Below are 27,394 nucleotides of genomic sequence, written 5' to 3'. Positions count from 1 at the left end.
GAATGTGGATAACACCAAGATGAATGGTATTTTCACGAGTAACTTATTGATGTGTCTTTATTTTAATCTCTCGCAATAACCATGGTTGCCGTATTTTGGGCCCTTTCCCCTCTCCTGAAACTTACCTCACTTGCATCAACAAGCTTCCCTTTTGGAAAAATTCTCAAATACTTTAATCAAACACATTAAAAAAATGAATTGAAAACAAAACACAAAGGTCCAGATATGAGTTCCTACTTACAGTCCAAGCCAGTAGTGGCCATGAGATAAGTGAGAGGAGAGACGGCCAAGGCTTCAATGGCTCCAGAATGGAAGGAGAAGAGGCATTCTGGATCTTGGGTCTGATAACAAAAAAAAGATCCTATTAGAGCTCAAAGATAGGTTAACACAGAATTAAGGCCAAGTTTAAAGAAATGCAGTTAGAACCCTGTATCATGTGTGACTTTATCTGAACAGAAATAAGAAAAGGCATAGTAAGATAGAAAGGGCGCTGAAGTTTGGAATTAGGAGAGACAGATGATGCGCTTGATGGCTGTGTGATTTGGCACAAGTCACTTCAAATGACAGTTTCCATTTCTTCATCAGTAAAATGAGATGATGGCAACTGCCTGCCTACAAAACAGAGTAGTTGTGAGGATTATATGAGATAATATACATTAAAATGCCATATGTTTATGAAAACTGTAAAGCACTGTATAATGTTAGGCATTGTCATTGCCACTTTTCTTGTAAATTCTGTTATGAGATAGATCCTTTTTTATGTAAAGTCATAAGGAGAGAAAGAGACAGATACAGTATGAATTCTTTGGATATGTTGAGCAAGTTTTTGATGAGAACAATGATCAAATATGGAAAAAGAGTATCTTTTAAAGAATAACAACAAAGGTTTTTTACTATGAGAATTAGAAAAAAATAAAAATAGGCAACTTACAATATTTGAAAAGCTAAGGTCAAGCTTCCATATGGCTCCATTGGAATCCTAAAAAATTAAATACCTAATAATATTTTGTTCATCATTTTAGACTTTTATCAAATTAAAGAAATTTTTTTATGATTTAGTTAAAGGATAAAACATACCAAAAACTTACATATATTTTAAAGTGTGATTGAAATTAAACAACAGCAACTTCCATGCATCTTAGAACACAATGACACAATAAATGAAGCAATCTCATAAAACTTACAGTCAGTTTAACATAATAAAAATGCTAATTTGTTTTCTGTGTATAAAATACAAGTCAATTAAATATCAAAATTCAGGGAACTCTTCATTGTAGTATCAACAGTAGTCTTAATAGTACAATGGATTTAGTGACAATAAATTATACTATTTTAATTTTATGTCCAGATAACTTTATTTTTTTAATGTATTTTTTAAAGTCTTTATTGAATTTGTTACAGTATTGCTTCTGTTTTATGTTTTGGTTTTTTGGCCACGAGGCATGTGGGATCTTAGCTCTCCAACCAGGGATCAAACTTACACCCCCTGCATTGGAAGGCAAAGTCTTAACCACTGGACCGCCAGGGAAGTCCCAATGTCCAGATAACTTTAAAGAGCAAAGAGAGAAGAGTGCATCTTACCTGAGACAACCAAAAGTTATTTCCAATTTCATTCATTTTTATCATAGAGAAGAGTCTGACATTCTTGTCTACTTGAAGTTCATTAATGGGCTCTATCTCTAACAATCCAGTCTCGTCTATAGTATCAGCAGTGTCTATTGTCTCAAAATCCCATATCTTAAAAAATAAGAAAATACTTTAATCAATCAGCAGTTTCTGAATGTATATTTTCTAAGCCAGAAAAGGCCCCATTTTTTTTCAAAAGTCATTTCTTCTTGTTTCAGGAAAATAATGAGTAGGTATAATTAAAACACCAGACAAAATCTAACCCTGGGATTTTGCTCTGAAATGGGAATAATGAATTATTATAATTTCCTTTGTATTTATGGAGATTAGTGAGAAAATACAGACTTGAATAAGAATTCTAATTTGCCCAAAGTAAACTTTATTTCAAGGTTTCTCTCAGGCCTTACTGCATATATAGCGGCCACAAGGAATAAATGGTTCAGTCATACACTGAGACATCATGACAAGCCTCGCCTTACATTAGATCCGTGGGCTCCTGGAAGGGGGACATAGACCTTCTTGCTTAATGATTCAAGCACTATCTTCATTATAAGCAGAGAAAAATGGATGTAGGTAATGTCTTCATGAGATAATGTTTCTCTTCCTTATCATAGATTTAGACTGTACTATTCAGATAAGGATTGTTGTTCTTGGGATAGGAGACCAGAATAGTACTAGGGAAGGATGAGGGAGCACAGTTTCACTTCATGTGGTGAAGAGACTCGGAAGGACTTCCTCTGTGAAGTGCCAAAGCCCAGCCTGGATGGTTCTATAGCCACATCCTGCTACGTCATCCTAGACTCAACAACTCAGACTTTGGGAGGATTGGTGGTGTCCCACAGAGTAGACTTGTGGAGGAGAGTCCCAGATCCTAGGGTCAGACTAACTCCTGGGAGTTGGAGTAGGTTTTTCCTAGAGGGTGAGAGGTAGAGATTTACAACATAGAGGACTGAAGAGATAAGGGCAGACTTTGAAAGGGGAAGCAAATTAGTGATGTCCATACTTTCTCTGTGAAGTATTTAACTTCTCTTCTCTTGAGGTTTTCCTCCACTTGGTATTTTGATGTATTTGGGGGTGGCATATGCCTTGGAAGGATAGTGAATACGTTGTACGACATAATAAAGGACAAAAGATTCTCACAGCAATGAGTAAAATAGAACAAAATTAAATTTAACACGATTCAAAAAGCCCATGGTAAGAGGACAAACTGTGGAAGACATGTCTAATATATTGTTTGAGCCATACGTAAGCTCAGTAAGTGTCAGAGTAACCATACTAGTAAAAAAAAAAAAATAGTCTTATTTCTGATAATACTACTTCCTAAAGAATGTCTGGAGAATACTCCCTTTTATGAATATTTTCTTATGAAAGGGCTCAGTAGAAATACATACTGTGGGGACCACAAGGCAAATCAGAAGACTGCAGGTTTGCCAGCAACAGCAGGGTACCTACACATGGGTAGGTGGGAGAAGAGGTGTGACAATAGCCAGAAGGATGGAGATGCAGAAGCAATGTCCCAGCTTAGCCCACACTATGGGCAGGACAGTGTCCACAGGTGAGGACAAGCGAGTTCACTAGTGTACAGAGCACCAGGAAGGAGCATCCATAGGCAAACCCTGTCAGTTCACCTTTGTATTTCTAATTGGTAGACTCAGTAAAAAATAACTAACAAATGTTTGGCCTCATTGTCCCTAGAAAATGACCCATTCATACCAGGCATTTTGGAAGGACATCTGAGTCCTCTGTTAATATTGTGCTAACATGGATATTCATTTTCCAAAGCTACTATTGATATATCAACAAAAGAATCAAAATAACAAAAGGTCCCCTCAGAAAATTTCAGTGCCAAGATGTAAATGAATTTTGACTAGAATTTAAATATTTACAAGACAAGCATTATTTAAAATGAGTTGGCCCTAGGAGTAAATGACCACTGATCTCCTTCATCAAGTGACCTTTGTGAGAAATAAAAATCTGATAAAATCCACAGGATGATCTGCAAGGTTTTGATATGGGTGCTACTGTCCTAGTGTAAAGAAAACTTACCCTAACACATCCATCTGACCCGATGGTGATGACTTCACCCTCGTCCAGCATTATCTGGTTAATGGGACCCTGATGACAAGGCTTGCCTGAAGCTCGACTCAGCTCGACTTTGATGTGGCCACCTTCCCAAAGCAGCATGTTGCCCCATTCTGACCCTGAGAGCACCTGGCAGGTGTGTGGAAAGGAAAGAACATGCATGAAGACAGACAAACATGTATATATGCTTCAAAGAGCTGGTGAGACTTGTTTCTAAAGATTTTTCTTGGTTATGAAAGTAAAAATTTTTTTTAACTTTTAAAATAAAATACAGCAATGAAAATTCACTACCCCAGAAACAACCACTTGTCACATTTTGACATATTTGCTCCTAGCATTATACATGGTTTTTCCTCATTGTGTATGTTGGTTAATTTTTCAAACATATCTGCTGTAGATTTCTTTGTACATCTCTTAAGGACACAACCCAGGGGTGGAATTACCAGGTCAAAATTTAGAGACATGTTTCAAGTCCTTGATAGATGAAATTCTACTTTTTAAGAGTGATAATATCAAATGTTATGTTTGATAATTGTGAGGTCAGTACTGAACTCAGCAAATTATAGCAGAATATAATTCAATTTCAAATAAGGATGATCATTTAGAACCACTTCACATTAATGCACTTAATCCAGCACTTCCCAAAGTATGTACCACCAAACACTAGTTCTTAAGATGTTTAACTAATATAACATAATAAGTAATACTAATTGAGTATTGACTCCATGCCAAGCAGTGCTTGAGCACTTAACATATATTGTTATTTAATCCTAAAAACCAAGGATACCATGTGCTGTTGTATAGGTTGGGTATTTTATTTTCCCAGAAAAGACAGTTTTTCTCATTTGCACAAAGGAACCATCCAGGCCAATGGAAGTCCTGACTATTACTATCCCCATTTTATAAAGTAAAAAAACTGAAGCACAGAACAGTTAAGTACGTTGCCCAAAATTACTCAGAGGAGTCAGGGTTCTAAACCACGCACTGTGGCTCAAAACCTCCCATTCCAACTAATGCTGCCTCAGAAGACATATGCTAGGAAAAACAAAGTCAAACAAGTTTCTTTTCTCTAGGACCCCTTGGAAGCTTAAATACAGAAGTGTTCACTGGGAATCACCATGAGAAATTTCTAGCTGCAAAGGAATTTGACCAGGAAAGTCTTTTCATAGAGTTTCTGTGCAAAAGAATGTTGCATGCAATGCCCTTTGGGGAACTCTGATCTAATTCTTGCCTGCCTGCTCGAGGACTCTGCAGCCCCATTTTCCTCTCACCTAGAGGAACTTATGACCTTACTCAGTCTTTTCTACTTCTCCAGTCTACCTATGCTTATCTATTCTACCTATTAAGCCTCAGCCCACTTGTCTTTACTTAGATTTCTTTTTTTCTGTCCAGTAACTAAAACCACCAAAAGTCACCAAAGCCTATAAGGCATTTCTTTCTGAAATGTCACTCATGTCTAGCTTCCCTCTTCCATTTGTCCTGAGAAGAGTCCAGACTCTCATCATCTCTTCTTACATAAAAGCAGTATCTTCCTTCTGAGCTCATCTCCTTGACTCCACATTTCCCTTCTAATATGCTTGGCATTTGGGGCCAAATTTATATATAACTTCTTTCATTTGCAACTCTACTCTTCCAGAACCTAATAGTTCTGCCTTGCTGTTCAAGTCCTCATACATGAGGGCCCCACCATACTTCTCAATCTCATTTCCCACTCCTTCCCAACATGAGTACTGCAATTAATCCTCTAAATATATAATATTTACTCCTAACTCTAAATATTTCCTTTTATGGCTCTTTCATTTAAAATGGCTTCTTTTCTCCCCTACCTCTACACAAACTCTACTGAACCTTTTTCAGATATATCTCATACCATGTTTTTAATGATCTTTAGCTTAATTCTTACAGAATTTGAAGCTGGAATGATTTATTATCATCTTATAGGTTTGGATATATAATTTATAATTTAGCCAGCACCCAAGACTTTTTATTTCCTACCATACACCATGATTTCAAATTAAGAATATTCCACTAGGCAATGACTAGACCATTTGGTTCCTCAGAGTAATATTTGTATGTTGGCATTTACTTATAACTGAGATGACCACAAATAATACTATATAACTCATCCTAATAGGAAGCCTTATACAATATTAATGGAGAACTGATCCTATAGGCAATATGTCTATAAATTTTATAAGAAAAGAAGAAGAAGAAACTAACAGATTAAAATTGCAGTGTTGTAGATGTCACTATACAGTGGCTCAATCTTCCTGAACAATAATTTGGTAATAAAAGCAAAAGCCACAAGACTGTATATAACCTTTGACCCAGTAAGTCCTCTTGGAGGATCATGGCAAAGAAGAGAGAAGGGAAAGATAAACACTATAAACACTGCAACTCCATGACATAGTTAAAAGTGACAAGTAAGTCACTATGTTAATATATGAAAATGCTCGCATACTTTATATGTGTATATAATATTTAGTAAAGACAAAATGATATGTACATGTGGATTATGACAATTTCACAGAATGAAAATTGATAATCTGAAAAGGTAAAATTAAATGCTCATTATATTTGCCATTATAGTATCTGTTATTGCCAATATTGGCAGTGCTTTTTAGACTGCTTTCATATATGTATATCACTTCATTTAATTTCAATAATTTCATTATTGTAGAATAGTAGCTGTACTCACCTTCCCATCTGGGAGCTCCATGTAACCTTCTATATCATTAGTGGCTGTTTTGCCAAATCGACCCAATGAACCCTGAAGCTTGAGACCAGTGAATGTTAGAGCCATTTCCCAGAACCTGCCAACAAATAAGAGCCTGAATGTACCTCAAAGAAATTTGATTTATTTTAATTTTAATATCACCCAAACATTTACATATTTCATAGTCACATATTATTTCACTTATCCATTCATTCAATTAAAATGTATTAAGTATCAACTACCTGTCAGGCAAAGTTCTAGGCAATATGAATTTGGCATCAAGCAAAATAGCCCAAAAAGAAAAAATTCCCTGCCTTTGCAGACCTTACATTTTAGAGTTGTGTTTTCCTATGCAATAGCCACACGTTTGACTATTTTAATTTAGACTTAAAGTAATTAACATTAAATAAAATTTAAACATTAGTGTTTCATTCAGACTGACCAGTTTCAAGTATTCAATAGCTACATGTGGCTACTGTCTATTAGATTGGCCAGCACAGAACACTCCCACCCTAGCAGAAATGTCTACTGCATAGTACCACTTTAGAGGATATAAGTTTTCCAAAGGTTCTAATTTACTTGTTGTGTAACTTTGAGTGATTTTCTTGATCACATTGTACTTTCATTTGCTCATGTGTAAAATGAGAATATTATTTGCACCAACCTCATGAAATTGTTGAAAACCTCTTTTAGAACAGTGCCTAGCACATAAAGTCAATAAATGTTAAGTTACTAATATTTTCTTATTCATAATCTAAACAAATGAATAGTCAGAATGATGAAAACCATGTAGAAAAAAGAAAGAATCTGGCCTACCAACTGGATGTAGAATAGATAATGGACAGTATCAACAAGCCAATAATATGAAGCCAAGAGCCTAAATGACCAACACCCTTCTCCAAGGCTGTTGTAGGTCCCCTAATCATCTGTTTCCATTTCCTCTGTTTCTTTTACAGCGCACCACACATGAAACTGTTCGAGGTCTATCTTTCCCCAAAGACATAGTACATAGAAAATATGCACTTAGTAAGCAATGGAAAAATTAGCATTTTTAACCTGTAGCCAGCAGAGAGTTAGTTGACAATTCCCCCAAGATTTAAAAATCTGTTCAATTATTCTATATTTCAAAAGGACCAGACTTAAATTGGAATGAAAAGAATTTAAGATAGATTTTAAAATGTCTTTCTCATAAAGAGACACTGGGAATCAAGTTAAGGGCAGCTCGAGAGTAGTGCTAGAAGGTTGTTAAATAAAGGACAAAATCAATTCCATCCTGAACAAAGAACAAAAGGGTATAATATAGTGGAAAACACCCAGAGACCTGAGATCAAGAGTAGGCTCTGTTACCATTTAGTATTGAGGGTCCTGCATCAGGAATGGTTCTGTTATAATTCTTATTTTACAAGTGAAGACTGAGTTCAGAGACATCAAGATGACTTATCCATCTCACAGTATCACTACAACACATTGAACTGTGGATATGAAAGCTCAATATGAACTTGGACACAGCATGCCAATGTTAGTAAGACACGATACAAACTCTCTTAGGAAATGAAGCCTACAAAGAAGGCAGCAAGCAAAATTCAGAACCCCTTCTTTTATCTATGCTGTTTTCAGTAATAAAATCTCCATACCCAACTAGAAAAGCTGCACTACAGTTAGTTTTTAAAATAACACATTTAAAAATTATCCTAATGTTAACAATATCAGCAAAAATGTCTCCAGCTGGTCAATCCTCTTAGAAAAGACCCTAACAATAAACGACTAGCACCTGTATCAGTCACGCAACCTACTTGATGTGGCCGGATCCTGATGTAGTAAGTTGCTCGTCATCTTCAGGATTGAAAGAAACCTTGAAAACTTCCTGGGAAAAAGCTTTTGTCCTCAGTAGGGGCTGCTCTTCTTTCCAATTCCAGATTGTCAGCGTGTGATCAGGGTTGCCACCAACAGAGGCCAGCAAGGTACCATTGCTGTTAAAGTCCACATATGCATAGGCCAGATCAGTCCCATCTGAAAGGGTGAAAAGATGAATGCAAGTCTAATGAACACAGACAGCACTTACTTTACAAAAGTGTATTATTTAAATTTAAAAAAGGAGAGAGAGAGCACCCTTAGTGGTGTGCATTGGTGGAAGAATGCCAAGACTCCCCTAAAGAAACAATTCCAAAATCACTCATCACCCTTGGCTGTAGAATGAACTACATGATATGGGGGGGGGGGGTGGGGAGGGTGAAGAAATCTTAATCACACTTTGCATATGAGAAAAACACTTTGAGAATACATTCTACTTTATGAAGTGGGGAAGGGTGACACAAAAGCATGTTAGACAGCAGAGAGAAATCAATTTAAAATCTGTCACTGAAAATTTCATGAAATAAAAATTGATGACTTCAGGTTTCTGGTTATGCATGTGAGGAGGTAAGAAATCACCATTCCATCCTAACAAGTAAAAAGCTGAACAGACTGAAAAATCGACAGCTCTTCTTGGATCTATACGAGAAGAAAGAAACCAGGGCAAACCCCTGCCCCCAAGAATGGAGAGACCACCAGGTAAATACAGGGATTTGCAACTCACCATAGCAGAGGCTTCCAAGCAGAAACAGCCAGAACAGCTCAAGGAACCGCTGCCGGTGAAGTAAAACATGAACTCTAACTGACTAATTGCTGGAGGCTCAGTGTGGACAAGTCTGAGAATTAAAAACTCCAGGGGGACCCAGTCATAAGATGGCCCCAACAATATTGTGAGATTTACCTCCAGGAGTTAACCAGATTCCTTCCTAAAGTAAAAATATCTAGAAAAATCCTCCCAGGCTTCCAACAGAAGGAGGGGGAAAGGAACCATTTTGAAATACCCAGGAGCCCTCTGTTCTTCTTAATAAGGTCTGCCCTCAGGGGAAACTAATTAACCAGAGCCTGACCAACTGGTGTGTTATCAGAGCTTAACTGACCTGGAGAAGGAAATATCCAACCCAGCCCATTCCAGCCATCCTGTCCTACCTAAGCAGGGAGAAAAATGCTGAGAAACATTTGTGAAGTTCACAGTGCAGAGGCATAGGCTCACCAAAAAACTGAGACCTAATCCCAGGACTAGAGAATGCTTCCCCTGCCCCACACCTTACCACCAGGTGACTAAAGTCCTATTTAAGGCAGTTCTTCTTACCCAGTACCTCATGTCTGGCTACCCAGAAAAAATTACAAGGCATACCAAAAAGCAAAAAAAAGACAGTTTGAAGACACAAAGCATGCAGCACAACCAGACATGGCATAGATGTTGGAATTGTCATATTGGGAATTTAAAACAACTACAATATGCTAAGGGCTCTAACAGATAAAGTAGACAACATATAAGAGCAGATAGGCAATGTCAGCAGAGAGATGGAAATCCTAAGAAGGAACCAAAAAGAAATGCTAGAGATAAAAAAAAAAAAACACTGTAACAGAAATGAATGCTTTTGATGGGCTCATTACTAGATTGGACACAGCTGAGGAAAGACTTGCTTAGCTACAGGATGTCTCAATAGAATCTTCAAAAACCAAAAAGCAAAGAGAACAAAGACTGATAAAAACAGAACAGAATATCCAAGGGCTGTGGGACAAATAAAAAAGGTGTAATGTATGTGTGGTGGGAATACCAGAAGGAGAAGAAAGAGGAACATAAGAAATATTTAAACCAATAATGACTGAGAAATTTCCCAAATTAATGTCACACACCAAACCACGGATCCAGGAAGCTCAGAGATCACCAACCAGGATAAATGCCCAGAAACACTACAGAAAATGAAAGATAAAGAAAAAAAATACTGGGGAAAAAAGAAAAAGAGGGGGGATAAAATCTTACCTAAAAAACACCAACCTAGAATTCTGCGCCCTGCAAAGTTACCCTTCAAAGATGACAGATGGGGCTTCCCTGGTGGCGCAGTGGTTGAGAGTCTGCCTGCCGATGCAGGGGACACGGGTTCGTGCCCCGGTCCGGGAAGATCCCACATGCCACGGAGCGGCTGGGCCCGTGAGCCATGGCCACTGAGCCTGCGTGTCCGGAGCCTGTGCTCCGCAACGGGAGAGGCCACAGCAGTGAGAGGCCCGCGTACCGCAAAAAAAATAAAAGGGTGACAGACTTTCTCAGACCAACGAACACTGAGGGAATCTGTTGCCAGGAGACCTGCCTTGCAAGAAATGTTAAAAGAAGTTCCTTAGAAAGAAGGAAAATAATATGGGTCAGAAACTTGGATCTACATAAAGGAAGAGAATCAAAGGAGTAAATGAAAGTAAAATAAAACTTCTATTTTTCTTATTCTCGATTGTGTAACAGATAACTGTTCAAAATAAAAGCAATAATGTATTTGATTATGTATGCTTATGTCTGTGTGTGTGTGTGTATATATGCTTTATGTAAGTGAAATGAATGCTTATATATAAGCTTATATGTAACTGAAATGAATGACAGCAACTAAAATGCCCCTTAATAGGTGAACGGATACATAAAATATAGTACATCCAGACAATGGAATATTATTCAACACTAAAAAGAAATGGACTATCAAGCCATTAAAAGACAAGGAGGAAACTTAAATGCATATTACTAAGTGAAAGAAGCCAATCTGAGAAGGCTACATACTGTATAATTCCAACTATATGACACTTTGGAAAAGGCAAAACTATGGAGACAATAAAAGATCAGTGGCTGCCAAAGAGGGTAGGGCAGTTATGAATAGACACAGCACAGATGATGTTTAGGACAGGCTTTGGGAAAACTCCTATTCAGAATACTGAATGATGTTATAATGATGGATATATGTCATTATACATTTGTCTAAATGAATACAGAACACCACAAGTGAACCCTAAGGGAAACTACGGACTTTGGGTAATTGTGACTGTTAACATCGACTCATCCTTGGTAAAAAATGTACCATTCTGATGAGTTATGTTGATAATGAGTAGGCTAAGCATGGGTGAGGGGAGAGGGTATGTGGGAATCTCTGAAACTTCCTCTCAATTTTATTGTAAAGCTAAAACTGCTCTGAAAAATAAAATCTTTTTTTAAAATGGACTACTGAAATTAATTATATGGAAAACAGAATTGTAAGATAATTGTGATGGTAATTTTATGTGTCAACTTGGTTGGGCTATAGTACCCAGTTATTCAATTAAACACTAATCTAGATGTTGCTGTGAAGATAGTTTGTAGATGTGGTCAACATCTATAATCAGTTAAGATTATCCTTGGTAACCTGGGTGGGCCTCATCCCATCAGTTGAAAGCACTTAAAGCAGAACTAAGGTTTCCCTGAGGAAGCAGAAGTTCTGCCCTTAGATGTAGAATCAATTCCTTCCCAAGAATTTCCAGCCTGCTGGCCTGCCCTACAAACTTCAGATTTGCCAGCCCTCATAATTACATAAGCCAGTTCCTTCAAATAAATCTCTCATCTATCTCCCACCAGCTGTGTTGCTCTGGAGGACCCTGACTGCTACAATAATGTTACATCTTCAAAATGTTAACCTTAAATGTGAGATATTTTAAAGATTCTACTAGACTCACCTTGAAGTATTCTGTAGGGCCTCAAAGAAGGATATTCATAAATGATAATCTTTGGGAAAACTCCTTTTTCTGCTACTGTGAAGTAAGTTTTTTGGGGGTGAACCTATAAAAGATAAAATCTCACTAAAGCACTGAAAGGGAGATTATCATATAAATCACTCAGTTAATACAGTATTTAGCATCTGTTACTTTATAATTTGTTTATTAGGATCCACTCTAATAGAAAACTCAAAACTGGGCATCTAATAAATACTTGACAATGGATATAATTTAAACTGAAAACTAGAAGAATACTCATTTTAAGTTTTACTTTCATTAAGAGTCATGTCTTAACTCTACAATTTTTTTAATTGCCATCAGAAGAGCTAGAACAGTGGTTCCCAATCTTTAGCAGGCATCAGAATCACAGGTAGGGCTTATTAAAGCACAGATTGCAAGCTTTAACACTAGAGTTTCAGTAAATTGGGGCTGGGACCTGATATTCTGCATTTACATTTCTAACAATTTCCCAGGTGATGCTGGTGATGCTGAATCTGGGGACCACTCTTTGAGAACAACTAAGTTAGATGAATTGCTTACCCTGCGTTTGGTGTTTTGCTTTATTTTTAATGGAGACCTAGAACAAGCAAGACACTTACTTTACACTCAACACATAAATTCACCGTCTTTTCTGGAAGAGAGCTTATATCCCCCAAACCACATTTCTCATGGCTTTCTCATAGCCTCACAAGAGCATTTCTTATCCACAAACGGATAACTGTTTCAGAAAAATTGAAGTGACATGGGCAGTGGAGGAAGGTCCCTGTCACTGTCTGGGCACCAGCAGCCTCAGCACACATGGAGAAGAGCCCCACCAATGCACAAGCGCTCAGTGTCCAGAAGGGTGAGGTTTAGGGTTAGCATTCTTGTTCACACTACACCCCTAACTACTGACCTCAAACCAAATAATCGTTCCACAAAATAGAAAAACGGACATTTCAAAACTATCGTTGGCCAAAAAGTGATAGAAAAATAAGCAGGCTAGATGTTGCTCAGTCCTCTGCAGATGGGGGGGACCTCAGGGCTCATGGTACTTTGAGATGGTCCTGACCGACTTCCTCCACAGAGCCTTCATGTCGGGCCGGTGAATATTTGCAACAGCTGGTGCCACTGTAGCATGTACTTGTGTATATATACCTAGCTTTTTGGTTTTGCCTCTTTTTTTTTTTTAATTGGCCGTGCACACGACTTGCGATTTCTTAACTCCCCGACCAGGGATTGAACCCGCGCCCCCTGCAGTGGAAGCGTGGAGTTCTAACCACTGAACCACCAGGGAATTCCCAGAGAGGGGCCTTTTAAAATGAGAACAAGTTGATTTAGTATGTTTTTATGCTGAGGATGCCTAAGGAAGTAAAGGCTGAAGATACAAGAAAGAATATGACTGATGGAGACAGACCCTGAGGAGGAATGAAGAGACAGACTCGAAATCACACACAGATCTTTTGTCAACTGCTTGAAACTACTGAATGTACAATTTATGCTTCATTTCCTAATGTTCAACTGTTTTATCTGGCACTTAGCTTTAATTACTATGTGAATTATCATTTGTGTTATTCATCTCAGTATTTTTGCAGAATAGCAACATAGCATTTACTGTGAAAAACCTGCATGACTATGGGAAAGTCACTCAACCTCTATTAGCCCCAGTTTCCTTATCTGCAAAATGAGATGATAATATTATTAATATAATATTATAATATTGCATGGAGTTAATGTCAGTGAACGTAGTGGTTGTAATCGCGAATTGAAAATGCCTTAGAATAAAGACTGCTGTGCATCTCATGTAATCCCTCCTCACAGCCTGGCTGGTCCATAGAACAAACAAACACATGGATGGATTTTTGTTTTCTAAGTTACTAAAGGCATACCCCAATGACACCAATTCCTCTGCCACTGCTACTTCGCAGGTAGGTCTGTTCCTTGGTTTTCAAATTCAGAAGGATCAGCTGGTTCCCAGCTATGTACAACACCATATTGCTGTCCAGAAGTTGTAGGTTGGCCCGCTTTCTGCAGTCATAACCAAAGGAATGTCTGAGGGAAAGTTGCAAAGGAAAACAAGTGAAACAACATAACTGTCCTAGAGAGGGGAAAAGTAACGAAATGAATATATTTTTAAAACCCATACCCTTAGTTAGATAAAGACCCAGGGTTGAAGTAGTTGAATTTTATGCTGAAACTCAGAGTTATTTACTGTATTACTAATGTAATCTTGTTTTTAAATTAGGTGAAAATTCTCATACTCTGATTCAGTCAATATTTTAGTTTTCCTACGAAAACCCTGAAAGCACATTAATTTTGTTTGCAATAAAAAATAAACTTTCTATTTGGGTACTATAGAGAGCAAAGTAGTCCCCGAAATAAGTTCATTTTCCTCTCTCCTGCTAAAACTAAATCACATTATAATGTGAGAGAAAGTCTGTCTTTGCCATCTTTGTACTCCCAAAGCCTGTCCAGTTTGTTGACTGATCATAGTAAAAGGATCATGTAGGCCTCTTCCTTGATGCTGAAAGATAAGATGTTTAGAATTCTGACATGTTTGTGAAATTCTGACACACCAGTGACAATGTGACTACTGTAATAAATTCACATAAATATAATTGAAATTTAATATGAAAAATTATAAAAATTGACTAAATAATACATAATATATAAGTATATAAAATAAATAGGCTAACATTTCCTTTCCAAGATCGTTAGTATGTACGGGTGTGCAGATGAGTATATACGTGTGTGTGCGTTTATGCTATAGAGTGAAACTGCATTAATTCAAAACAGAGGTTTAAAAAACTGAGCTATAAAACATTTTTTAAGTGTACTTTGTTATTACGTTCAAGCTCAAATTACTATAACCCAAGATATAAGTGTAATAATTAAATGAGATCAACCTATTAAAAAATTATAGTTTGCCAAAGAAATATATTATGTAGTGTATCTTAAGTAGATATATTCTTATCTTCCAATAATTCATTGCTGAACACAAAAGTTGAAGGATCACTGGAGCAATCCTTATTTCTTGAGCCCTTGTTTTTGTTTTGTTTTTTCAGTCTGATTTTAGACGATTCCCCTTATTTGTAAGTAAATATTTTCAGAGAAAGAAACTATACAAAACTTTTAACAAGAACGATATGTAGAATGTAAAAAAGGAAGAGCAAATTTTAATTAATGCAATTTGAATTGTGAAGAATATATAAATTATAACTAACTACAAGTAACTATACCTATCTCATTGCCTCATAGTTAAATTGAAAAAGAGAGAGAGAACATTTCAGGGCATTTGTACAAGAAAAAGGAATTTTATAAATTTAAAAGACATTAATGCCTAAAATTGAATCTTATATAGAAATGCAAATGAATATGTGATCCAAGATCTAGATGAAGCTATTCTGCCCTCATGGAGAATACCTGGGGCCGCCTCACAAATAAAGAGTAGAGTCTACAGCCCCTTATCTTTACAGAGCCTGGTATGGGGCAGGAAGTTTTGCCTACCCTCTTTTTTCCTCTCCCTAAACTACTGTTCTCACCTTTCCTTCTTCCTTCTCTCCTTTCCCTTTTCCCAGGTGCCAGTGTAATACTCTAAAGGGCTAGAAGAATGTCTATGAGGGTAGAAGTGGGCTACCATCCCTTCACTAACTTGGATGACAGTAGGGAATCAGAGACATGATCATTTATCTAATATTATCATCTGTAATTTCAGGGGGAAACTCCCTCTTATTGCTGCTGTTTTGACTGAGGGCCCTTTCAAATGCAGAAATGGGTTAGATTGCAGCTTGCCAAACGCTCTCCCTCTAAATCAATCACAACATGCTTGAGGGCAGAGACTGCTTCTCATTCATCTGTTTCCTGGAATGCCTACCACAGAGTCTTGAGCCTATTTGGTTGAATGAATGAATGAATGAATGAATAACTAGAGTCTGATCTTTCCCTTTTAACCCCAGAGGACAAGGCAGTCCCTAAGCAGAGCTCTGAAAATGTTCAAATGTTTTCTGACATACCTTCACCTCCCTTCTGTTTTATCTCATCCTCTCTTTTGGCACCTATTCTTAACTTCCTATCAGAGGCCCAGGGCCTTTGCTGTTTGTCCATGTCCATCCAGGACCTCCACTTTAAAGTGGTGTTTAAGCACTGTCTTAAGTGCTGTTTAGTGTCTTCTATAAATTATGCTGTGGTTTAGGTGATATTTTATAAATTATACTTTCTTGATTGATTTAGAAGACACAAATGTTAAAACTGAAGTAGATAAAGAATTAAAAAGGGTATATGGGGATACATGAGAGCAGACTTCTTACAGCTTCTCACAAGAAATAGAGATTATATTTGTTCATCTCTAGAGGGTAGGACTAAGTCTAATGCAGGACATTCCAGAAAGGTAGATTGTAATTCAAGGCCTAGAGGAGCTCTCTAATAAGGTAAGCTATTCAAAAATGGGATAAGCTGCTTTGTAATTGCCCTGGTTTTGAAAGTGTTCAAGTCCATAGCTTATACAGCCACTCCTCCAGCATGAGTAGAAAGGATTCATGCACTGAGCCAAACGTCAAGATCGCTCTGACTCCCTTATTTACAGACTAGGCATATCTCTCTAATACAGAGATCCTTGTATTCAGGAGCACCAAATCCCCAGTGGAGAGCTGGGAGAAGGCAGCACAATCAAAATTACCCGAGAAGCTTTTTCAGAGTACATATATACCCAAGCCCCTCTCCACATGGAAATAATGCAGTAGGTCCAGGAAGCTATCAGAGCACGTGCATTTCAGGAAAAGCTTCTAGGTGACTAATAAACCACTTCAGTTGAGAAAAATCGGCTAGAAGGCCAACAGCATAACTTTTATCAGTAACCTGTCCAAAGGCCACAAAGGAAAAAAAAAAGGCCCTCAAGAGAGAAAACTCCAGGTTACAAATTTCAGGGTGAATTAGTTTTAGTTACACCTGGGATCGAAATAAAGTTAGAAGATATAATAACAATAACATGTTCTATTTTTACATAAAAAGCAAAACTGAGTCAGGAAGTATGCTGCCCTCCCCCTCTCAGCACCCCATTTATAAGGGGCCAGTCAGTGTCTAGGCCATGCGGTCATAACCACTGCCCTTCTGAGGGTAGGCATGCTAAATTGCTAACCAAGGGCCTTAATGGAAATTGTCTCCTAACTAGCGTCTCACAAACCTAACATCATAAAGTGATGGCAAACCCTAAATCCCCTGTTAACCATCCCACTTTTACTTTTCTTCACAGACTCTTATTCTTCTATTAAAATGGGTTATATTGTGCTCACTTCTTCAGGGTTGTCTTCTCTGTAACTCATCTGGTAAATAATGTGAAAGCACTAATGCCTGACAATGGCCACGTCAGCGTTTCAAGCAGGGAGATCAATGATTTTAACTTAACAGGCATTGAAAAAGGGGTGCCAATGTGGTAGAGATAAATGGGGATAAGAGGCCTCCTGGTCTCCTTCACATCACATCTCCTGAAAGGACAGCCAGAAAAGCATTATATCTCTTTATGGTTATTTGGCATCTAACAAAAGCTAACAAAAGCTTAGTTTAAATTAAGATCAAGCATTTCTATCTTAATCTTCTTAGAATTATCTAAGATAGGGGTTGGCAAACTTTTTTTGTAAAGGGCCAGGTAGTAACTATTTTAGGCTTTGTGGGCCAGATGATTTCTGTTGTAACTACTTAAATCTGCCCTTGTAGTGTGATGGCAGTTATAGACTTCATGTAAATAATTGAGTATTGCTGTGTTCCAATAAAACATTATTTAGGGAAAAAGGCCAGAGGCCAGATTTGGTCCATGGGCTGCAGTTTGCCAACCCCTGACCTAAAAAGCTGAAATTCCAAGATTATACATAGGTAAATGGAGTGGATACACAAGTGTAAGAAGATCCAGCGGTATGTTTGAATCTGGAGTCACAAAAGGCATCGAAGCAAGCTCCATATAATCGTAGAAGAAGCTTTCTGGTATTTTCTTCTTAACTTCCTCCTCTGCCTCTTCTGCATCTGCAACAGGAGTTTCCATGTACTGAGATTCTAAAAAATTAAAAATATTTTAACTAAGAAGAGTGTCTGGTCAATCCTAAAATCGTATTTCATGAAGACAGGAGGAATGTACGTAGCCCATGATACTCTAGCAGTAACTACTACTTCTGGCCCAGACATAGGACGCCACCCACAAGTGAGCATGGAAGAAGAGGCAACACGCCTGTGTGCATTGGGGTGAACGCCTAGCCCTGCATGGTTCCGGCGGTCTCAAAGAACAGTGCACGGTCAGTTCTAAGGGAGAGTTAGTCTCACTAATGTGGGATAGATCACTCCTTAGACAATCCCACTCCCCAGAAAAACCCAGTATGAGAGTATGTGATACTCAGAATACACAACTCCAGAGCTGCTAAAGCACCCTATCAGGATATGTTTGATGCTCTTTCTTTTATCACCTCCACACTTCCTGCAACCATTTCTTTTATGGATTTACAACTGTTCAGTTAAAACAGTGACAAGTACTGATAGAAAACTAGTAATACTTACTTCCAATGCTTTCCACATAATCATCTTGAAATAAACTTGAACTTCCTTCCAAATGTTCCACATAGGATTCATCATCCCCTAAATATGATTCTTCCCCTTCAGTAAATGTTTCGCCTGTGGTATCTTCAACAGATTTGTAATCCTCTTTCATAGCGGCTATTCAAAATAATTTCTTTTAATAATTTCTAAATTTGAATTAAACATTTTCAAATTTCTAAATTTGAATTAAACATTGTCTTAAACATTAAATAATTTCTAAATTTGAATTAAACATTTCTTATTTCCAAAGTACCTAATACTTCCAATTCATTTGTGCTCTAAACTGAATGAATTTTAAACTCAAAAATTGCTACAAAAATCATTTTATTTGGTCACTCTTGCAGCTTTACAAAAAAATTTTAAAGATTTTCCTGTGAGTATATCTCCATTTTCACTTCATTTGCAGTCTATTTCCTACCACTGCACACTTACAAGAAAGTAAAGGATAGAGAAAAAAAGATTGGCTAGTATGTTGCTATCATTTTTTCAATTCAATTTCACTTGAACAACACGTTATTTATAAGGACCTTTTATGTCAAAGATAAATAATGTATATTCAAGAATAAACTCCTCTGGGTATGACTATGTCTGAATGATATCCTAGGAATACATCAGACTATTTGCTTTAGGACAAGCTAGAAGAGAAAAAGAATTGGAATGGGAGTAGAATAGACCTAGGTATAAGCCAACATTCAGATCAACTCCAAACATGACTATGGTTCACATATACCATGTCCAGCAGGTGAAAGGGCTGGATGAACTTTCAGAATAATAAGGCAGAAATGGTAAGTATGTCAGAAACAGAGTAGAACCCCCTAGTAGGTCTATCTGAGATGAGGCTAAAAGAAGAGGACCAAGGCCCAAGACTAACATGAATGAGGTGAGATAGCTGGGCCAATCCAATTAGCAGAATAAGAGGACAGGGTTCTGTAGGATTCATGCATTTGGATGGAAAGAAAATAATCCTGGACACCTAAATGGGGCCCACTTCTTGAACTCCCCTAGGGGAGAGCCCTGGCTAAATACTCTCCAGAAATACCATTTAAGAGATTTCTTAGCTCTTTCTTGTGACTGTTGCAATCAAACATTATATCCCCATTTCAAGATTAGGATATTATCTGCTGGCCTGCCTCTCTCTGGGAACAGAGTTCAAGCTGCCATTAGATGAGTTCAGGCTGCCAGCTAGGATGAGGGAATCACTGATACAGGAATCAGAAGTGAATACGAATGAAGGGGAGTAAATCATTTTTCTAAAAATGAATATTCTGAGCCTGGTTGAAGGGTTGTGCCACTGAAAGGAAAAGTGGAGTTTGGGAAAGAACTAATTTAACAGGAAGTAGACACATTAAATCAGATTGGCAAAGCAGCAGATCTTAGCAACTTGGTGACAACAAAGATTTCTATACTTTTTATAATCCCAAAATAGACAGGTGGAAGGATTATGGTTTGATGGACAAATCAGCATTTTTCTTTCTATTCTTGGAAATAATCTAAAATCAACATTGAAAATGAAATCTAAAATTACAAATGCCATTTTTTGTAGAACCATAAGCTGCTAAAACCTCAAATCAGAAATGGATGGCAGGGCTGGCTGGTGGAAGGGCTGGCAAAATTAGTGGACACTGAACAAGGATGGGTGCAGGAGGAAGCAAAGGGAGGTAACCAAGGTGAGGAGACACCATAGCCACAGATCTCAAAAAGAGCCAGCTGAAAGTTTGTTTTATGACCAAGGATTTTTAATAATTAATTAATTTGACTGCACCAGGTCTTTTTTTTAAAATTAGTTTCTGCTTTATAACAAAGTGAATCAGTCATACATATACATCTGTTCCCACATCCCTTCCCTCTTGCGTCTCCCTCCCTCCCACCCTCCCCACCCCACCCCTCCAGGCGGTCACAAAGCACCGAGCCAATCTCCCTGTGCTCTGCGGCCACCTCCCACTATCTATCCACCCCACGTTTGGTAGTGTATATATGTCCATGCCTCTCTTTCGCTTTGTCACAGCTTACCCTTCCCCCTCCCCATATCCTCAAGTCCATTCTCAAGTAGGTCTGTGTCTTTATTCCCGTTTTACCCCTAGGTTCTTCATGACATTTTTTTTTCTTAAATTCCATATATATGTGTTAGCATACGGTATTTGTCCTTCTCTTTCTGACTTACTTCACTCTGTATGACAGACTCCAGGTCTATCCACCTCATTATAAATAGCTCAGTTTCGTTTCTTTTTATGGCTGAGTAATATTCCATTGTATATATGTGCCACATCTTCTTTATCCATTCATCTGATGATGGACACTTAGGTTGTTTCCATCTCCGGGCTATTGTAAATAGAGCTGCAATGAACATTTTGGTACATGACTCTTTTTGAATTATGGTTTTCTCAGGGTATATGCCCAGTAGTGGGATTGCTGGGTCGTATGGTAGTTGTATTTGTAGTTTTTTAAGGAACCTCCATACTGTTCTCCATAGTGGCTGTACCAATTCACATTCCCACCAGCAGTGCAAGAGTGTTCCCTTTTCTCCGCACCCTCTCCAGCATTTATTGTTTCTAGATTTCTTGATGATGGCCATTCTGACTGGTGTGAGATGATATCTCATTGTAGTTTTGATTTGCATTTCTCTAATGACTAATGATGTTGAGCATTCTTTCATGTGTTTGTTGGCAGTCTGTATATCTTCTTTGGAGAAATGTCTGTTTAGGTCTTCTGCCCATTTTTGGATTGGGTTGTTTGTTTTTTTGCTATTGAGCTGCATGAGCTGCTTATAAATTTTGGAGATTAATCCTTTGTCAGTTGCTTCATTTGCAAATATTTTCTCCCATTCTGAGGGTTGTCCTTTGGTCTTGTTTATGGTTTCCTTTGCTGTGCAAAAGCTTTGAAGTTTCATTAGGTCCCATTTGTTTATTTTTGTTTTTATTTCCATTTCTCTAGGAGGTGGGTCAAAAAGGATCTTGCTGTGACTTATGTCATAGAGTGTTCTGCCTATGTTTTCCTCTAAGAGTTTGATAGTGTCTGGCCTTACATTTAGGTCTTTAATCCATTTTGAGTTTATTTTTGTGTATGGTGTTCGGGAGTGATCTAATCTCATACTTTTACATGTACCTGTTCAGTTTTCCCAGCACCACTTATTGAAGAGGCTGTCCTTTCTCCACTGTACACTCCTGCCTCCTTTATCAAAGATAAGTTGACCATATGTGTGTGGGTTTATCTCTGGGCTTTCTATCCTGTTCCATTGATCTGTCTTTCTGTTTTTGTGCCAGTACCACACTGTCTTGATTACTGTAGCTTTGTAGTATAGTCTGAAGTCAGGGAGCCTGATTCCTCCAGCTCCGTTTTTCATTCTCAAGATTGCTTTGGCTATTCGGGGTCTTTTGTTTTTCCAAACAAATTTTGAAATTTTTTGTTCTAGTTCTGTGAAAAATGCCAGTAGTAATTTGATAGGGATTGCATTGAATCTGTAGATTGCTTTGGGTAGTAGAGTCATTTTCACAATATTGATTCTTCCAATCCAGGAACATGGTATATCTCTCCATCTATTTGTATCATCTTTAATTTCTTTCATCAGTTTCTTATAATTTTTTGCATAGAGGTCTTTTGTCTCCTTAAGTAGGTTTATTCCTAGATATTTTATTCTTTTTGTTGCAATGGTAAATGGGAGTGTTTTCTTGATTTCACTTTCAGATTTTTCATCATTAGTGTATAGGAATGCCAGAGATTTCTGTGCATTAATTTTGTATCCTGCTACTTTACCAAATTCATTGATTAGCTCTAGTAGTCTTCTGGTAGCATCTTTAGGATTCTCTATGTATGGTATCATGTCATCTGCAAACAGTGACAGCTTTACTTCTTCTTTTCCAATTTGGATTCCTTTTATTTCCTTTTCTTCTCTGATTGCTGTGGCTAAAACTTCCAAAACTATGTTGAATAAGAGTGGTGAGAGTGGGCAGCCTTGTCTTGTTCCTGATCTTAGTGGAAATGGTTTCAGTTTTTCACCATTGAGGACGATGTTGGCTGTGGGTTTGTCATATATGGCCTTTATTATGTTGAGGAAAGTTCCCTCTATGCGTACTTTCTACAGGGTTTTTATCATAAATGGGTGTTGAATTTTGTCAAAAGCTTTCTCTGCATCTATTGAGATGATCATATGGTTTTTCTCCTTCAATTTGTTAATATGGTGTTTCACGTTGATTGATTTGCGTATATTAAAGAATCCTTGCATTCCTGGAATAAACCCCACTTGATCATGGTGTGTGATCCTTTTAATGTGCTGTTGGATTCTAAAACAGACTTTAAAATAAAGACTAACAGAGACCTTATCTCTGTTACAAGAGATAAGGAAGGACACTACATAATGATCAGGGGATCAATCCAAGAAGAAGATATAACAATTAGAAATGTTTATGCATCCAACATAGGAGCACCTCAATACATAAGGCAAATGCTAATAACCATGAAATGGGAAAATGACAGTAACATAATAATAGTCGGGGACTTTAACACCCTACTTACACCAATGGACAGATCATCCAAACAGAAAAGAAATAAGGAAACACAAGCTTTAAATGGCACAATAGACCAGATAGATTTAACTGATATTTATAGAACATTCCACCCAAAAGTGGCAGAATACACTTTCTTCTTAAGTGCACATGGAACATTCTCCAGGATAGATCACATCTTAGGTCACAAATCAAGCCTTGGAAAATTTAAGAAAATTGAAATCGTATCAAGCATCTTCTCTGACTACAACGCTATGAGACCGGAAACCAGTTACTGTAAAAAAACTGAAAAAACCCACAAATACATGGACGCTAAACAGTGTGCTACTAGATAAGCAAGAGATCACTGAAGAAATCAAAGAAGAAATAAAAAAACACATAAAAACAAATAACTAAAACAAAACGACCCAAAACCTATGGGGCGCAGCAAAAGCAGTTCTAAAAGGGAAGTTTATAGCAATTCAATCTCACCTCAGGAAACAAGAAAAATCTCAAATAAACAATCTAACCTTACACCTAAAGCAACTAGAGAAAGAAGAACAAAGAAAACCCAAAGTCAGTAGAAGGAGAGAAGTCATAAAAATCAGAGCAGAAACAAATGAAATAGAAATGAAGAAAACAATAGCAAAGATCAATAAAACTAAAAGCTGGTTCTTTGAGAAGATAAAATAAAATTGACATACCCTTAGCCAGACTCATCAAGAAAAAAAGGGAGAGGACACAAATCAATAAAATTAGAAATGAAAAAGGAGAAATCACAACTGACACCACAGAAATACAAAGGATTATAAGAGACTACTGCAAACAACTATATGCCAATAAAATGGACAACCATGAAAAAATGGACAAATTCTTGGAAAGGTACAACTTTCCAAGACTGAACCAGGAAGAATTAGAAAATATAAACAGACCTATCGCAAGGAATGAAATTGAAACTGTAATTAAAAATCTTCTAACAGGGGCTTCCCTGGTGGCAAAGTGGTTGAGAGTCTGCCTGCCGATGCAGGGGACACGGGTTCGTGCCCCGGTCCGGGAAGATCCCACATGCCGCAGAGCGGCTGGGCCCGTGAGCCATGGCTGCTGAGCCTGCGCGTCCGGAACCTGTGCTCCGCAACGGGAGAGGCCACAATGGTGAGAGGCCCGCGTACCGCAAAAAAAAAAAAAAAAAATCTTCCAACAAACAAAAGTTCAGGACCAGATGGCTTTACAGGTGAATTCTATCAAACATTTAGGGGAGAAGAGAATGTACTTGAGGACATAGGGAGGGGGAGGTGGAAGCTGGGGCAAAGTGAGAGTAGCAGCGACATATATACACTACCAAATGTAAAATAGATAGCTAGTGGGAAGCAGCAGCAGAGCACAGGGAGATCAACTCGGTGCTTTCCGACGACCTAGAGGGGTGGGATAGGGAGGGTGGGAGGGAGAGACGCAAGAGGGAGGGGATGTGGGGATATATGTATGCATATGGCTGATTCACTTTGTTGTACAACAGAAACCAACACGGTATTGTGAAGCAATTATACTCCAATAAAGATCTATAAAAAATTTTTGAAAAAAAAAGAAAAAATAAATCATCCAGAAAAATACTGCAAAGCACTAGAAACTAAAAAGTAGACAATCCTGTGTCAGAAACATAGGGAGTGGAGAAAAGTGGAAATGGAAAAACAAATGAGAAGCAAACTAAAGTTTTTCAGGAGAGTGATATAATCATATTTTTTGGAAAGATAACTCTAAGGGTGGTATGGACAGGAAGACTTAAGCAGAAATCCTTGTTGTAAGAGTCCAAGCAAGAGGAGATAGACCTCTAAAATAAAATACGATACGGAGAAATCATGGATTTTTACCAGACGTGCCTCAGATAAATTGAAAGAATTTAATGTACATTTTGTAAATGAATTGATTTCCCCAGAACCTGCTCTTTTCTAGGTGAATAGTAAAAATTAGATTCTGAAACTATATTTAGGATTAGAACTAAAAATGTCAATATTCCACTAAGCCACCTAACACCACGATGCCCAGACAGAAAGAGCCAGTCATCTTTTAAAAATCCTATTACAAAATTCTTCACTTTCCCTTCTATCTGCAATCTATGGTATCCTTCCACATATGTTATCCAATTTAATCCTCAAACACCTCACAACGATCATTTTATGGGTGAGAAAACTGAGGCTCAGAAAGGTGAAATAATTTATCCAAGATCAAGCATCTCTAAGTGGTAGACCTAGGACTCAAAACTTAAGTCCAGCTCTCTTTCCACTACACTGTGTTAGAGAAGCCCATTAAAGACCTTGTAGACCCTACATGAAGGAGCCAGACCAGATGTGATGATGGGTCATTATCAACATAGAGATGATAGTAACTTCTGTGTTCCAGGACTAGAGATAAAATGATTAAAACACAGAATCTGCTCTTAAAGAACTTAGAGTTTAGTAAGGGAATTAAACAAGTCAACCTTTCTCTCATATAAACTTAGATATGCACTCTTTAAAAATTATGTTACCTAAATTTAATAATCAAGACCCTAAGTGTATATTATAATCTTTACTCACACTTTGATGCAGATCTAGAAGAATGAGACTGCCTTGCATCACTCTTTGATCTCTCTGATTTCCCCCCATCAGTATCCTGATCATCTGGTTCCTTCATTTTCTCTGTAAGCACAAAATAGAGACAGAGAAAGGGATAGAGCTGTAAAATAGAAATCATTAACAGATTATTTTCCCCCTAAACAAATTCCATGAGCACCAAACACCATGTGTGTTGACAATCTGTATGTTTGCAAGGTAGCAGAAATGACTTCACCAGCTGGAGGGCACAGCCATCATCAGAGACCTCTGTAGAATGGCAAAATATAGTCTGATATTCCCTTCCTCCAGGCAAACTTGTCATCGTGGTGCCCTCTGGTTTTCCAGAAGTCCACAGTGAAACACCACCCAAGCCTATCTTTTCTCTAAAGGCTCCACATTAAAATTAACCCTTTGCCATCCTTCCTTTGGTTCATCCCCTCCTCTTCCGCCTCCCATCATCAAAGTCCCCTGGTGTTACTAATCAAGTTCAATTTTTAAATATTTGTTGAGGATAACTTCTATGTATCAAATCTTATGTTAGGCACTAAATTGTAGTACTGAACTAGAAAGATACGATCCTTAACTTAGTGGAGGTTTTTTAGAAATATAGGTATTAAACAAGTAATTAAAATATAATGAGTGCTACAAAAAAATAGGGTGCTGTGGGCACATACAGCAAGAAGATTAAACCATGTCTGGGGTTAAGGAAGAGGCATTTGAGACACAGGTAATGAGTAGACGTTTGCCAGGCATAAAATGGGAAAGATTATTGGCAGAGGGAGCTTCTAAGAGAGGCCTGTGTCTGTGAAGGCCTGAGAGCAGTCTATTGGCTAGAGCAGGAGAGTGAAATGGACGTTGATGAGGAAGCGGGTAGCAGATCATCAAATTGTCTCTAAGCTTTGCTAAGGAGTTTAGAACTTATTTCTATGGTAATTGAAAGCCATTGAAGGTTTTTAAGGAGGGGAGTGACACGAGAGGTTTCCTCTGTCCTCTCTCTCTATGGCAGCTCTTGTAGATGAGAACATCTACTATGTCTTCCTTCTAAGTCTTCATTTCTCCGCACTAAACATCCCGTGTTTCCTCAACATTCTTCTATGGCACAGCTGGCAGGCAGAGTAGAGTAGTAGTTCTATTTGGATGAGATCTGTGGTTAGATTCAGGTCTGAATCCCAGTTTTGCCACATAACTAGCTAATTACTTCACATCAATTCCTCAACTGTAAAATGGGAGTGAAGAAAAAACTATGTATAAGGCTGCTATGTGAATTAACTGAACTAGTGCATTATTATACCTTCCTGGTCTCTCAAGAAAGACTACTATGCCCAAAGCAGCCAGGATCTACGCTGCACAATCAGTGCATGAGAGTGCAGGATGACAACTACCCACCTTCATCTGGACATTAGGGTTTATACCATCTGTTTCCTTGTACTGACATCATGATACCCTATCTTGATTTTTGTGTTTGTTTTTATTTTTTTAGAATTAAGGGATTGAGAAGTTGTATTGTAACCTGATGAGGCTTTGATGTCAGAGAGACTTGTTTGGCCAAGAAAAAAGGTTTACTTGGCCAAGGGCCAAGCCCCTAGCATCCCTTAACCTGTCAGTCCTTTTATATGTACAATGGGGAAGATAAGGTTGTCTGGCAGAGTTATTGTAAGTATTAAATGAGATCTTTTATACCCACTGTTCTCAACTCTGGCTGTACTTTAGAATCACTTGGAAAACTTTTTACAATGTACCATTCTCAGGGTCTCACTCCCTATATAATTCTT

The 27,394-nt window shown here is 37.8% G+C and overlaps 1 protein-coding gene across 1 annotated transcript in view; it reads right to left on the bottom strand.

Annotated features, from left to right (window-relative positions):
• Positions 1-25,707, bottom strand: part of CFAP44 (cilia and flagella associated protein 44) — a gene marked incomplete at its 3' end in the record, with an annotated part of 119,728 nt that extends 94,021 nt beyond the window's left edge. The window contains exons 1-11 of the mRNA XM_079705553.1: positions 25,605-25,707; positions 18,518-18,673; positions 17,863-18,022; positions 13,870-14,032; positions 11,963-12,065; positions 8,218-8,434; positions 6,407-6,521; positions 3,673-3,837; positions 1,582-1,737; positions 932-979; positions 242-341 (exon numbers count right to left, since the gene is read on the bottom strand). Of these exons, the coding sequence (XP_079561679.1) occupies positions 242-341; positions 932-979; positions 1,582-1,737; positions 3,673-3,837; positions 6,407-6,521; positions 8,218-8,434; positions 11,963-12,065; positions 13,870-14,032; positions 17,863-18,022; positions 18,518-18,673; positions 25,605-25,701 (1,480 nt within the window). The 5' untranslated portion in view covers positions 25,702-25,707. The remainder of the gene's footprint in view (positions 1-241; positions 342-931; positions 980-1,581; positions 1,738-3,672; positions 3,838-6,406; positions 6,522-8,217; positions 8,435-11,962; positions 12,066-13,869; positions 14,033-17,862; positions 18,023-18,517; positions 18,674-25,604) is intronic.
• Positions 25,708-27,394: the final 1,687 nt, after the last annotated feature.

This window comes from Hyperoodon ampullatus, assembly GCF_949752795.1.
Source record: "Hyperoodon ampullatus genome assembly, chromosome: 5".
NCBI lineage: Eukaryota > Metazoa > Chordata > Mammalia > Artiodactyla > Ziphiidae > Hyperoodon > Hyperoodon ampullatus.
Note: the sequence above shows the minus strand (reverse complement) of the source record. Positions and strands in the feature narration are given on the sequence as shown.